The 14,097-nt window shown below is 38.9% G+C and overlaps 1 protein-coding gene across 50 annotated transcripts in view; it reads right to left on the bottom strand.

The window, feature by feature from the left end:
- The window catches only part of Tm1 (tropomyosin 1), a 77,569-nt gene that overhangs the window by 36,598 nt on the left and 26,874 nt on the right, over positions 1–14,097 (bottom strand). For 8 of the 50 annotated variants that reach the window (XR_010852554.1, XR_010852556.1, XR_010852553.1 and 5 more), the window contains exon 1: positions 12,779–13,088. The exons of 39 other annotated variants lie outside the window; for them this stretch is intronic. Coding sequence is in view for 5 of the 11 variants with exons in the window: in XM_067101611.1 (XP_066957712.1) it covers positions 12,779–12,922 (144 nt within the window). In the remaining 6 variants the exon portion in view is untranslated. Of the gene's footprint in view, positions 1–12,778; positions 13,303–14,097 lie in introns of those variants that run through there. 3 more of the 50 variants (XR_010852555.1, XR_010852557.1, XM_067101613.1) reach the window with 3 other exon arrangements.

Here is a 14,097-nt window from a genome sequence, read left to right as displayed (position 1 = left end):
TGCAAGTTGTGTGTGAGAGAGAGAGAGAGAGAGAGAGAGAGAGAGAGAGAGAGAGAGAGAGAGAGAGAGAGAGAGAGAATTATCCATAACTCTCTCAACACCAGGCTTGTGCCTTAGAGAGAGAAGAGAATATTATCCACAACTCTCTCAACACCAGGCTTGTGCAAGAAAGGTTAAAGAGCAAAGAGAGAGAGAGAGAGAGAGAGAGAGAGAGAGAGAGAGAGAGAGAGAGAGAGAGAGAGAGAGCCACAACGATGTATCTTATCATAAACAGTCGTTCTCTTTATCTAATCTATGAAACATCCGGCGAGCACACTTGGGCAGTACAGTGCACACAAGACTTCGTCAAAGCCATGTACATTAAACTGACATATTATAATAACTGACTTATGTTTCTACCTATTCATTTATTGATGTGTTCATTTATTTGAGGTCATTTATTTCTCACTTGCTGATAACTATTCTTTCTGCATTTCATATCGTTTTTTTTGTTAATTCTTTCAAATGAACACCATAATATTCTTTGGAAGCTTGAATTGCAAGTCAACGGTTCATTTTCTCAATAATAATAATAATAATAATAATAATAATAATAATAATAATAATAATAATATAATAATAATTTGTTACTTTCAAATGAACACCATAATATTCTTTGGAATCTAGAATTTTTAGTCAATGGTCCCCCTGTAGCGGACTTGTTCCATATAAATACGGTTCATGTTCTGAATAATAATAATAATAATAATAATAATAATAATAATAATAATAATAATAATAATAAAATAAAACTTAGTCAATGTACAAAGGCCAGTTACGACAGCAATGTTGCTATATGCAAGCAATTACGAGTAAACTCTTGCTTTATACATAAAATGGAGAGTTCTTTCGAAAAACTCTCGTATATAGCCACTAGATTATTATGATTCGCCTCGAGTCACTGAGCAAACTGAATACCGGCCATTTATGTACGAGCAAGCGAAGCCAAGCCTAACAGTGTCTTCGACCACGAAAAAACCACTTTTACTTATACTCCCAGTCATTGACATTTAGGTCGAAGACAGTCCACCCTTCAGCAAGGGAGCAGGAGAATTATGTATTGGCATAGTTTATGCGAATATGAAAATAGTATGCATTATGTATATTATATTTGTTATATAACTATATAATTATACAAATATATACACTTCCATTCATACACAATTCATAAAATAAAGAGAATGTCATATCACAAGACATTTTACGGAACAAAATCTTATACAAATTTTGTACATAGCTATACTGGCAAAACCTTCAATTTCACAAATCTGACTTAACCGGTCCAAATCAGATTTGGGCTACCCAATTTTGGGCACCTCATTTCGATGAGGAAAACCTCAAAATGCATAATGACTTGTCATTACCACTACGTCACCTGTTGATGACTTGCCTAATAAGGAAATGACCCAGTTTTCAGGTAGAGGAAATTGATGGTATATTGGCCCACCCAAATTGTAGGTAGATAATTCAATCACGTAGATACATTCCCCTGAACATACATATAATATATATATATATATATATATATATATATATATATATATATATATATATATATATATATATAATATATTAGAGAGATCGAGAGACTATTTACCATCAAATAACTTACACCCAACGGGGATTATATATATATATATATAAAATATATATATATATATATATATATATATATATATATATATATTATTCCTAGGGTCCATGGAAATTTTACATTAAAATGAAAATCTGTGGCTTAATACTGGCGATCACGGAATAGTCACGTGTGTTTAAGCTATGAATACAAAAAACATATATTATATACTGTATATATATACATATATACATATACATATATATATATATAAGCTATGAATAGAAAAATACATTATATATATTACAGCACGAGCAGAGAAATACATAGATTATGTACGTATTTATATACTTATGTACGTACAGTGTACTGCACGACCACACGGATGAATGTACGTGTGTACAGGCGTGCGTGGTACCGGTGTAATGCTCTCTCGTAGGACACGCCCCTTCCCACATCCTCTATCGTTCCCTGTCTCTACACATAAAAAAACCAGGGGACTCCTCCGCTATCCTGACAACACCTCTCTTCTACACCCAACCCAGCGAGGCTTAAAGCTCAAAAAATCCAAGGGTTGGTAATACCTGCTGGTATAAGGCCTACGGAGACTGTGGGGGGGGAGGAGGTATCTACAAATATTTGGGTTTTGCGTGGTCAGGTAACTTCAGGTAGAGGCAATGTCAGTGATCATTCTATAAGTATGTATACAGGGTGGACTGGATAGGGAATGGATAGGAACTGAATAAGGAATGAATAGGGACTGGATAGGGACTTAAAAAGGACTGAATAGGAATGGATAGGAACGGAATAAGGAATGAATAGGGAATGGAAAGGGACTGAATAGGGAATGGATAGGGACTGAATAAGGAATGAATAGGGACTGGATAGGGACTCAAAAAGATTGAATAGGAATGGATAGGGACTGAAAAAGGAATGAATAGGGACTGGATAGGGACTCAAAAAGGAATGAATAGGGAATGGATAGGGACTCAAAAAGGACTGAATAGGAATGGATGGGGACTGAATAAGGAATGAATAGGGACTGAATAAGGAATGAATAGGGAGGACTGAATAGGGAATGGATAGGGACTGAATAAGGAATGAATAGGGAGAAGGACTGAATAGGGAATGGATAGGGACTGAATAAGGTATAAGGACTGAACAGGGAATGGATAAGGATTGAAAAAGGACTGAAAATAAGGACTGAATAGAGGATGAATAAGGATTGAGTAGGGGCTAGATAGGGCCTGAATAAGGACTGAACAGGGACTGAATATGGACTGAATTAGGATTGAACAGGGACCGAATAAGGACTGAACGACTGGATAGGGGCTGAATCAAGATTGAATATACAACACTTAGGGATTGAATAAGGCCTGAATAAGGACTAAATAGGGCACGAAAGATATTTAAGACAAGAACAAAAATCTTGATTTAAAAAAATTGGATAAAAAAAATGAAGTGAATAAAAGTAAATCTATTTAAATACTTCAATAAGAATTATATAAGTATAATAATCACGTCACCTATATGCCCACCTGCGTTACTCGTTATTGACAACATGCGGGCACATGCAACAAGCAGATGTTCCGCTGTGCATAATGAACACTTGGCCAATCGTACAACTTTCACTCAGACGAGCAACAACGAAGAATGCACAGTTCTCTCTCTCTCTCTCTCTCTCTCTCTCTCTCTCTCTCTCTCTCTCTCTCTCTCTCTCTCTTCCATTATTTATATAAACGGCAACAGACCACTGAGTGGTTTAGACTCTGGATTCAACATTTTATTACTTTTACTCGCGGAAGTCCCTGCCTTGTATATAATGATCGTCTCTTATGTACACGACTGTCGGGGACGTAACGTGTCTTATGTACACGACTGTCGGGATTTTTAACTTCCCTTCTGTTAACCTGGTTATATAAATTTAAAAAATTGGGATCCTTTAGCAACAAGAAAAAAGTTAAGACTTCCTTGTATAACATAATCGTGTCTATTTACACGACTGTCGGGAACGTATCATGTCTTGTGTACACGACTGTCGGGAACTTTAACTTCCTTCTTTTAACCTGGTTATATAAATAAAAAATTGGGATCCTTTAGCAACAAAAAAAAAAGTTAAGACTTCCTTTTATAAAATAATCGTGTCTATTTACACGACTGTCAGGAACGCACCGTGCCTTATGTACACGACGTTTAGCCTAACTTCCCTTCTGTTAACGTTATATATAAAAGAAAATTTGGGAATCTGAAGCAACAAGGAAAATAATAAAATATAAAATCAACCTGATCCCAGGAGAGAGAGAGAGAGAGAGAGAGAGAGAGAGAGAGAGAGAGAGAGAGAGAGAGAGAGAGAGAGAGAGAGAGACCCAATTTCGATTCACGGACAAAGTGAAATGCCAATATATTACATCACTGCTGTACTCCCATCCCACTTATTCCCCCTCCCACAATCATAACAAATCCCCTGCGGTGTTTTTATGACGTCATCCCCACCCCTCCCTCTCTCCAACAACAGCTGATGATGGGGGGTGGAGGTTATTTTGGTGGAGACGCCTCTTATTTCCTTTTATTGCGTGTCCTCAAAACTTCCTACCATTCATTCCAGTCTGAATGGAGAGAGAGAGAGAGAGAGAGAGAGAGAGAGAGAGAGAGAGAGAGAGAGTCCCCTATCACCCTTTTGAAGTTTTACTTCATGTTACTGGACATACGCGGCAGTAATATGCTAGGCAATTTTTTTTTATTACGTTCGCTCTCTCGCTATAGAAATGATGTGTGTAGAAAGCTTCCGGTGTGTGTGTGTGTGTGTGTGTGTGTGTGTGTGTGTGTGTGTGTGTGTGTGTGTGTGTGTGTGTGTGTGTGTATGTGTGTATATATATATATATATATATATATATATATATATATATATATATATATATATATATATATATATATATATATATATATATATATATTATGGTTTCAATAATCGTTCGTATCTGTGTATCTCACGTATGAAAGCTAAACGCCACAAAACACAATGTACTCACAACCAAATTCACAACGCCTTGTTTTTACAACCAATTCTAAAACGGTTTTGTTTTTACAACCAAATCTACAACGCTTTGTTCAACAACCAATTCCATTATAACGCTTACTACCTATATATACTAGTGCCTTTCCACTAACAACCGCCACGGAGACAGATACACCTGTGATCAGTGCATGTGTAGGTCTTCTCTAGGGCCTGGAGAAGCGGGGGGGGGGGCGGGGGAGGGGAGAGAGAGTGTGGGGTTTAGGGGAGGAGGGGGAGGAAGGCGGGAAGAGGTGTCATCTACACCACTACTCTCAACTATATTGTTCGCTTGCTGTGACAATGAGACAAAGGTATAATTAAAATGAGTCTGTGGGTTGGGGCAATTGGGAAATTTGACAGCTGTCAAGTGCCTTGGGGAAACTAACAACTTAGCTTTTATCGATTTAAAATTCAAGAGCTACGAAATAACAAGAGGCCTATTAAGCAATTTTATCAAATTAAAAACCCATCCAGTTACCCGGCGAACTTGCTCCAGCAATAATCATAATTTTGACGAGAACAAAAGGTTATCTGGGTAACGGTACAAACGAATTTAACCGTATGGTTACACCACCAAAGAGCTCTCTCTCTCTCTCTCTCTCTCTCTCTCTCTCTCTCTCTCTCTCTCTCTCTCTCTCTCTCTCTCTTTGGCAAGGTCATGCAACTCCCGTTCACTGTGGCATAATCTTACAATTATGTATTTTTTTGTTTATATCAACTGAAGGATCAAGGAATGTACCTCAAGTTCATGAATCCACTTCAAATGTCTACACAAACTTGATATATACATTATATACATCTACATAAACTTGTTTTATATTATATATATATATATATATATATATATATATATATATATATATATATATATATATATATATACATTTTTACAGCAATTGTACCTTTATATATTTAACATTTTTATAGCATTATGCAGTTTCTAAACCCACAATAATTCGGTACATATACGAATATCAAATAAACCTAGCCTACACCCACCTACACAATCTACACCAACCAGCCTATACACGCAAGCAATTCTACACGAAGCGATCCCTACCACAGAAACGGGACAGACAGAGAGAGAGCTCAGAGCCGCAGAGACTTCCACCACCAGGCCAGACAGAGCTAGACCAATGACGACAGACATTCCCAGAGTCCGACCAGAAATTCCCACGGTACACCTGCCGCGGCCGGTTCTTTTCAAGTGCACAAGGAATGGCCAAAGTTTTGGCCCTAGGGGCCTCCTCCTCCTCCTCCTTGCCTGGCCCTTGTTCGTGCATTCAGGGACAGCCCAGGTCCTCTCATATACGAGGGGTCTTCCTTGGCTTTAGAAGAATTTATTGAAAGTCCCTTATTCCTCACTGATGGACTACAGAACAGTCTCACTGACGATGTGCAGTTGGAAATTTTCATTCAAAAGTTCAAGCGAAGATGCAATGCATTACTACCCTAATGCTATTCTCCTTGCATTTTAATACATTTTTATCTAATAATTTGTTACTTTTTCTTTTTAATAAGTGATATCTCATCTTTCTATATTTCCCTTTACCTTCTCTTACTTCCTAAAGAGCCCCATATTCTTTGCAAGCTTGACTTTCAAGTCAATGGCCCCAGTGGTGGGCTTGGTCTCTATGAATACGGTTCATCTTCTGAATAATAATAATAATAATAATAATAATAATAACAATAATAATAATAATACAAGTTTCAAAAACAGGTCTGTGTCATCAGAACTAAATGCCTATATAACCCAAACAGCATTTATTTATCACAAACAGGATGCCACCCGCTTCCTCTATTACACTGCTAACAACGATTGACACACACACACACCTGTCTAGGGTGCGCGCGAGTAAGTGCACTCACGAAATTTCGACAGGTGAAAAGGGCACCAGGCCATAGGGCGAGAAGGTCGAGCGGGGCAAGAGTTGTTATATACTCTTGTGGTTTCTGCCGCTGCCAACAAAAGGTGACAGGAACACCTCTTTGGGAGTCAAATAATCATCCCGGCAACGGATTTCTCGGGACTGTTACTCACAATGGGAGGGAAAAGTTTCTCATTTACAAGTTTCGACTATTAGCACACACCCCCCAAAAATCGTGAGGAGGCGAAGTCACGTTCAGAAAGGTTGCATACCTTCAAATGTTAGAAAACTTTGTAGTTTCCCTAAAGTCTGGTAGCTACAATATTAAACCAATGCAACCTTGATTTGCCAGAAAACTTTGCAGTTTCCCTAAAGTCTGGTAGCTACAATATTAAACCAATGCAACCTTGATTTGTCAGAAAACGTTGTAGTTTCCCCAAAGTCTGGTAGCTACAATATTAAACCAATGCAACCTTGATTTGTCAGGAAACTTTGTAGTTTCCCTAAAGTCTGGTAGCTACAATATTAAACCAATGCAACCTTGATTTGTCAGAAAACTTTGTAGTTTCCCTGAAGTCTAGTAGCTACAATATTAAAGCAATGCAACCTTGATTTGTCAGAAAACGTTGTAGTTTCCCCAAAGTCTAGTAGCTACAATATTAAACCAATGATTCACTGATTCGACTGCCCTGCAGGTTTTAAGGTTAATTCTAAACTTGACTTCGGCTACTAAAGATTGCATACCTTAAAAATGTTCGAAAACCTTAAATTTCCCTGAAATTAGTATCTGCAGATCTAGTTCAAGTTGAACGAAGGAACCACAGTCAGTTAACCTAAGAGGTTTTATTGTGAAAACTCTGAAGACTTTAGGCCACTAACAGTTGTCTAGCTAAACTGTTTGATAAACTTAAATTTCCCTGAAATTAGCAACTGCAGATCTGGTCCACTATTAAACCAATGACTCACTGTGTCAATTATCTAGGAGGTTTTTCAGTGGAATTCTAAACTTTATTTTTGGCCATTAAAGGTTGCATACCTTAAAATGTTTAAAAAACCTAAATTTCCCTAAAATTAGCAGCTGCAGATCTGGTCCAATATTAAACCTATGACCCACAGGGTCAATTATCTTTAAGGTTTTCAAGTTTTAAACAATCCTAAACTTTATTTTTGGCCACTAAACTGTCAACGTTTTCCATTTTTGCATCCAAAAAAGGTTTCCCCACTTGCTGTACTCAGAAAAATAAGCGTATGTAATATGGCAATTCTATGACCAGAAATTTGAATTGTTCCAAGGGTATACCAAACGTCACCTTTGAATTGAGTCAGTGCTTTCGTAAAAACAGCAGATGGTAACCTCTGATGTGAATGAGTGGGGTAGGGGGGGATGGATAACATCCGTGTGAGCTGTGTATGTGCTGTGAAAATATGGCATCAAAGTTTTATTTAAATTTGAAAGATAACGTTCTCTTTATACAGAGCAAAACAAAAGTCTTTGTTATTTCTTTCATAAATGTCCTTTTCTGTACTTTGCCGCTATTTGGCTTATAATAATAATAATAATAATAATAATAATAATAATAATTGTGAGAGGGAATTTGCTTCGTAAGATATCAACAAGGGACCTGCCAAATTAGACGATGTGTAAAGGACCAATCTCTCTCTCTCTCTCTCTCTCTCTCTCTCTCTCTCTCTCTCCTCTCTTTTTTCCATCAGGCCCATCACGACTCTAGGTCGTCACTCTCCCCAGCCCCCACCCTTAACGTTTATATGACATACCCAATACCCAGCTTTTAACCTCTCAGAAGACGACAGCTGAGAGAGAGAGAGAGAGAGAGAGAGAGAGAGAGAGAGAGAGAGAGAGAGAGAGAGAGACTCTTGTATAGATTTAGGTCATTATCGGTACTGGTTAAAGAGAGCAGTGATGTCAGATTAGACTTACAGAACTGGATACGAGTTGGCAGAGAGAGAGAGAGAGAGAGAGAGAGAGAGAGAGAGAGAGAGAGAGAGAGAGAGAGAGAGAGAGAGAGAGAGAGAGAGAGTTACACGCATGAGGAGTGGGTGTATTCTGTTACTAACTGTATATAATGCATTTCACTTTCCTCTGAACATCTGTGTATCAAGGCCAGACGCCATTTTTGACACTGGGGGCCAAAACAGACACATGTATTAGCGCAGAGGTTAACGCACGCTTAGACCTTACACATGTGTGACCCTCACAATGAAAACAGATGTAAACAGATTCTATCAGAGTAATTAAATATTTTTATAAAGGCATTATTATATCCTTGGCAATGGCTGCAATCATTATTGGTACAGCTCAAACAGATTTATGATTCTCACGAGTTATTTGTGCATCTGTTACGCTTTTCCCAAACCTGCTTAGGGGGCTGCCCAACTGCAACAGCCCGTGTTGGCATATGGCCAGCTAAATCTAGACTAACATCATCCAGAATTGCCAATGAATATTTGCCTGCATTGTGCCTGCACTGAATGCAACGTGGGGAAGAAGCGAGCATTTTTATTCCCATAAAACTTTTATCCTGTAATGCTGGATAATTTCCTGCCCAAGTTCAAGAGCTCGTGTTGGCATATGGCCAGCTTAATCTAGACCTATACCATCCAAAGCTGCTAATGAATATTGGCCTGCAATGAGCCTGCACTCTGTGCAATGTGGACAAGAACAGAGAGCATTTTTTTGTTCCTATATACCATTTATCCTTTAAACATAACCTTTATCCTTTAAATCAGGTTCACTTCCTAACCGTAAAACCAACATGAGACTAAAAGGCGACACATCAAGGCATTAAAAAATAAACCGGGATCCGAAGAGTAAGGGGGAACGGTAGAGCAAGAGGTGGTGGTACTAGTACTAGTTGGGTGAACGAGAGGCTGCAGGGGGGAGGAGGGAGAATATAGTGAGGTGGGAGAGGAGTAGGAGAAGGAGTAGGTGGAGGAGATCATGATATGGTACTAAGGAGGAGAAGGAGAGGGGGTGGGGGGGAATAGAGGAGAAGGAATAAGCTCTTAGCTGGTAGTGTGGCAAGGTCGCCCGTGAGATGATGCCCACGGTAGGTGAAGGTGTGTGATGTGTTCTTTGTCTCTCACCATCTCTTCTATACCAAGGCAAATTTCTTATAAACCCCCTCTCTCTCTCTCTCTCTCCCCAACAATACCCACCACCCACTCCATTCACCAACACCACCACTCCTTGCCTCCCCACGATCGAATTCATCGCCCAATCTGGGTACCTATAAGCAAAGACACCTTTCATGGATGGGTTACGGTCAATTGCCAACGCCGGTATGGTGATATCATGGAAGTGATGGGTAAATATTTTTAAAACCCATAATTTCCTCTTATCGAATGAGATTTGGGAGTAGGAGATTTAAAAACTAGCTACTGCTATCTGTCATTCTCAAGCAATCACTCCTAATTATAAAAACTGGAGCGATGCCATACTTATATTTTATGGGATTACTTATGAAATCCTTACTATAAAAATATCTGTCAGTCTTGATCAGTTATAGACCCATGTCATGAAATGGGTCACTGCCAAATCCATACTTTTAGGGTATGAACAGCTGACGAAAACAGGGCAAGTATACGTGTTTGTGTACACACAATACCCACACGGCCACTCTCTCAATTAGCACCAATGACGAGCAAAATCCTTGAACCAACATGAATACAGCAGGTACAGGAACTGAAAAAGCCAGGCCACCTATTTAAGTATCGATGCCAGAGGTCTTTTAATTGATCTCATTACATCAAATTACTAACTGGCACAGCGTCGTCGTCATTTCCGGAGAGAGAGAGAGAGAGAGAGAGAGAGAGAGAGAGAGAGAGAGAGAGAGAGAGTCAGCTGACACTATCGACTGATAGGAAATAGTTTCGTAAAGTCATTTTTATCGCACTATTCCATCCGGTGTTTTGGAAACTTACTGCGAGCAACAGAGAGGTGTATAACGAATTACTTATGCAATATATAAAATTCAAACTGTTTAATACAAAACATGAAAATTTTTAAGTAAAATTATTATAAAATCGCTGAAATATTGTATATTATTCGCTTATTTGATATAAAAAAGTGTCATATTGATTTTTTAAATTCAAATGAGCTACAGTTGCTTACAGAGCTGCTCGTAATTACTAAATTTAAATTTAACGCAAATACTTGTAATACTGGCTATTACAAACTACTGTCGTATAGTACATTTTTAGCAGCCATTTAAATAAATACGTGAATACTTTATTGGTCAGTAAGTATATATACCTCTGTAACATTTTATATATATATATATATATATATATATATATATAGTATAACATATATATACATGTAATTTAACACAGGACTTATACATGTGCAAACTAATGTGAAAACCTTAACTAGTACTTTTTAATACTACAAATATATCAGATTTCTCGTGCAAACGATTCTTAAATATATATTATATGAACTAAACGCATTCAAGCATCATAGATGGCGCCTCAACCATTGTTTAACAAATAAAATACAGAATAGAATTTCCTACGCCAGAGAAGATAGCTAAACATGTGTAGTTACGTGACTCGCTTAAAACTAACAAAAAATACCATACAACAATGAACTCAGCCCCATAGCAAAACTGGCTCGACGCTAACGCTCGCTCTTCCAGACTGCAACAGACTGAGACAGCGAACAAACACAAACACACACACACACACACACCTGCAGTCAGTCAGTCTTTCGGTTATTTGATAAAGCCGAGCTTAAGTGATGTCATAGTCGAGAATGTTAACTCCCGAACGCCGTCGGCTGCTGGACCGCTACTACCGAGAACCATTTCTCGCCATGCGGCTTCACCAAGGCATGGAAATTTACATTTCAACTCCATTCGATTTTCCTAGCTAGAAGAGGGTACTTTGAAAACCCAGGGTTGCATGGTGGTTTTGTATTGGAAGAAGTGGCTTTCAAATGTGCATTTGAGACATGATCATCCAAGCAAGATGGAAATTTACTTTTCAATAAAACTCGAATTCCCTAGCGAGAAAAGGTACTTTGAAAACCGGGGTTATGTGGTGGTTTATAAGTAAAAAAAAAAGGGGGGTTTCAAGTGGTGATAATTGACTTTGGTATTGTGAGTAAAGAGTGGTTTTAAGAGTTACAAATACTTTAAATTTGTTTTTCCTAGTTAGAATAAGAATTTAGTAACTCAGGTTTATATGGTGGATTTTCAAGAAAACGGGTTTTAGTGGAAATTTACTCTAAAATTAAATTCGCCTTTCCTAGCTTCAAATTAAGATATTTTGAAATTCTGGGTTGTGAAATAGTTGCGTAAGTAAATGATGGCTTTAAATGGTGAAAACTGACTTTAAAATAAAATTCGCTTTTCCTTGGTGTAAGAACGTACTTCGGAAGCCCAGAGATGATGATGGATTTTTAGGTAAAAGGTTGTTTTAACTGGTGGAAATTGACAAATTAAAGTCACTTTTCCTAGCTGCAAGAAGGTACTTAGAAAACCCTGGGTTGTGTGGTGGCTTTGTATGTAAAAGGTGGTTTCAAGTGGTGTAAGTACTCAAAATTATGATTTTTCCTAGCTTCAATAAAGGTATCTTTAAAACCAGCGTTGTGTGGTGTATTTATAAGTAAAAATAGGTTTTAAATGGTTAAATAAGGAAAAGGGTGTGAGAGAGAAAGAGAGTGAGAGACAGAGGTGTATACATGATCACGCTAACATGGAAACTGACGCATACAATTCGCTTTTCCTATCCGTAAGAAGGTACTTCGGAAACTCAGTACTGTATGGTGAATTTAAATGGGAAAAGTGGCTTTAAATGGTCAAATTGGGAAAAACGGAGGGAGAGAGAGAGAAAGAGTGAGAGACAGAGAGGTGTGTTTGTCTGTCCGAGACAAGAAGACCGGTATGCCGTGTCAACTCCCTCTAGAAAATATTGAGCGAAGCCCGAACACACCCACTCCAGCCGTTCGAATCTTCAAATCCCGAGTCTCGTTCTACTGCTAAATCAGCCCCGAAATAAGACTTTTTGAACCGTTATTTACAGTATAAAGAGCAAAAAATCATCCACGGACATTTTGGCAACCCGGCCGCATTCGGTTAATGTGATTATCGCGATTCTCCCCTGAATAATAAAAGGATATTCAGGAGGAATCATGGATTCTCTACTACTCCCCCCTCCCCCCGCCCCTCGACAACAGAGCCGCTGCTGTCTCGCCGCCCTCCTCCCCCTGCGAACACTCACGGCTTCTCTCCTCTGGACTTCGACGTGTAGTTTCCTAGATATTTCCTCGTTCTCGTCCTTCAGGCGCTCGGTATCCTCTTTCGCCTGGCGCATTTTCTTTTTCAGGACCTCCATGAGATCAGCGCCTTTGCCGATGGTAGTCATCTTGACTCACAGACTTAATTCCACGTGGATGTTACTCGAACCAACTCAACACACACACTGACTCGTTCGGACCTCACGAAGCTCTTCTCGTCACCCTCACTCTCTGCTTTGCCTCATCAGACGAAGGACACTATCGTACGTTCAAGCGCACACTCTCGTTCATTATGTTAATTCAACTTCCATTTATTCCCGTCTGCGAACGAGTCCTCTTTCACAACTGACAAATTCCAACTACAAACGACGGAAATAACAATGTCGCTTCGCGATTCCCGATTAAAGAGCTGAACAAATGACGAGAAACGTTTCTGAAAAGTGTTGTACAGCTGGCAGCCTTGCCCTAACCATCAACCGTTCAACACCCAAAAAGGTCCATCGCGCGCAAACAACTAGTTCGCCTCACACACCCTTTATAACCTAAATTCCACGAATCAGTATCAATTATTCTCAAGATATGTCTCAATGCATGAAAGGGAACTTAAGACGTTCGACTGACGAGCAAATTCAGTCATTATAAGAAAGTAATGAAGAAATGGGAGTGACCTAAAATACGAGTAAAAGTTTTTTGCTCTTTTTTTTCTCTCTCTCTCTCTTAAGTTCTCCGCCTCCCCATGACTTCACCTGTGCAATTTATTCACCTTAACGCCCTGTGATATATTGTGGCAACAGACATAATTTGGTCTGGTGGCTGTAATGAAGGACAGGAGTCCCAGGAGACTCCGTCAGAGCGAATTATCGTATAAAATCAGATCTCTTCTCGAGTCTAAACGGTGTTGCTTACGCTCGGCGGCATCTCGTATGCAAGCGATTCGAAAAGTTAACTGTGTAAGTCGCTAAACAAACCGATCTGCCCTGCCTTTTATTCACATTAACAAACACTTTCGTTACAGAGAACCACGACGTGACAAAAACGAACTAGAGGCATCGACCATAAGGCGTGTCACGAAGAACGATTACAGAATTACGCAATCAACGAATTATTCGTGGAAGGATCCCAGAAAGAGAGAAAGAGAGAGAGAGAGAGAGAGAGACCGACCCAACATCCTGTTACACTCCTGAGGAGCCTAAGAAGAAGAAGAAGATGAAGAATTCTTGAATTCACCGTAACGAAATCTTATAAAAAAATTATATATGGCGTCTAAAAGGAGTTAATAGTCAGTTTATTTGAATGAGTTCCA

Source organism: Macrobrachium rosenbergii, chromosome 57, assembly GCF_040412425.1.
Source record: "Macrobrachium rosenbergii isolate ZJJX-2024 chromosome 57, ASM4041242v1, whole genome shotgun sequence".
Classification (NCBI taxonomy): Eukaryota; Metazoa; Arthropoda; class Malacostraca; order Decapoda; family Palaemonidae; genus Macrobrachium; species Macrobrachium rosenbergii.
The sequence above is the reverse complement of the archived record's forward strand: the minus strand, read 5'-3'. Positions and strand labels throughout refer to the sequence as shown.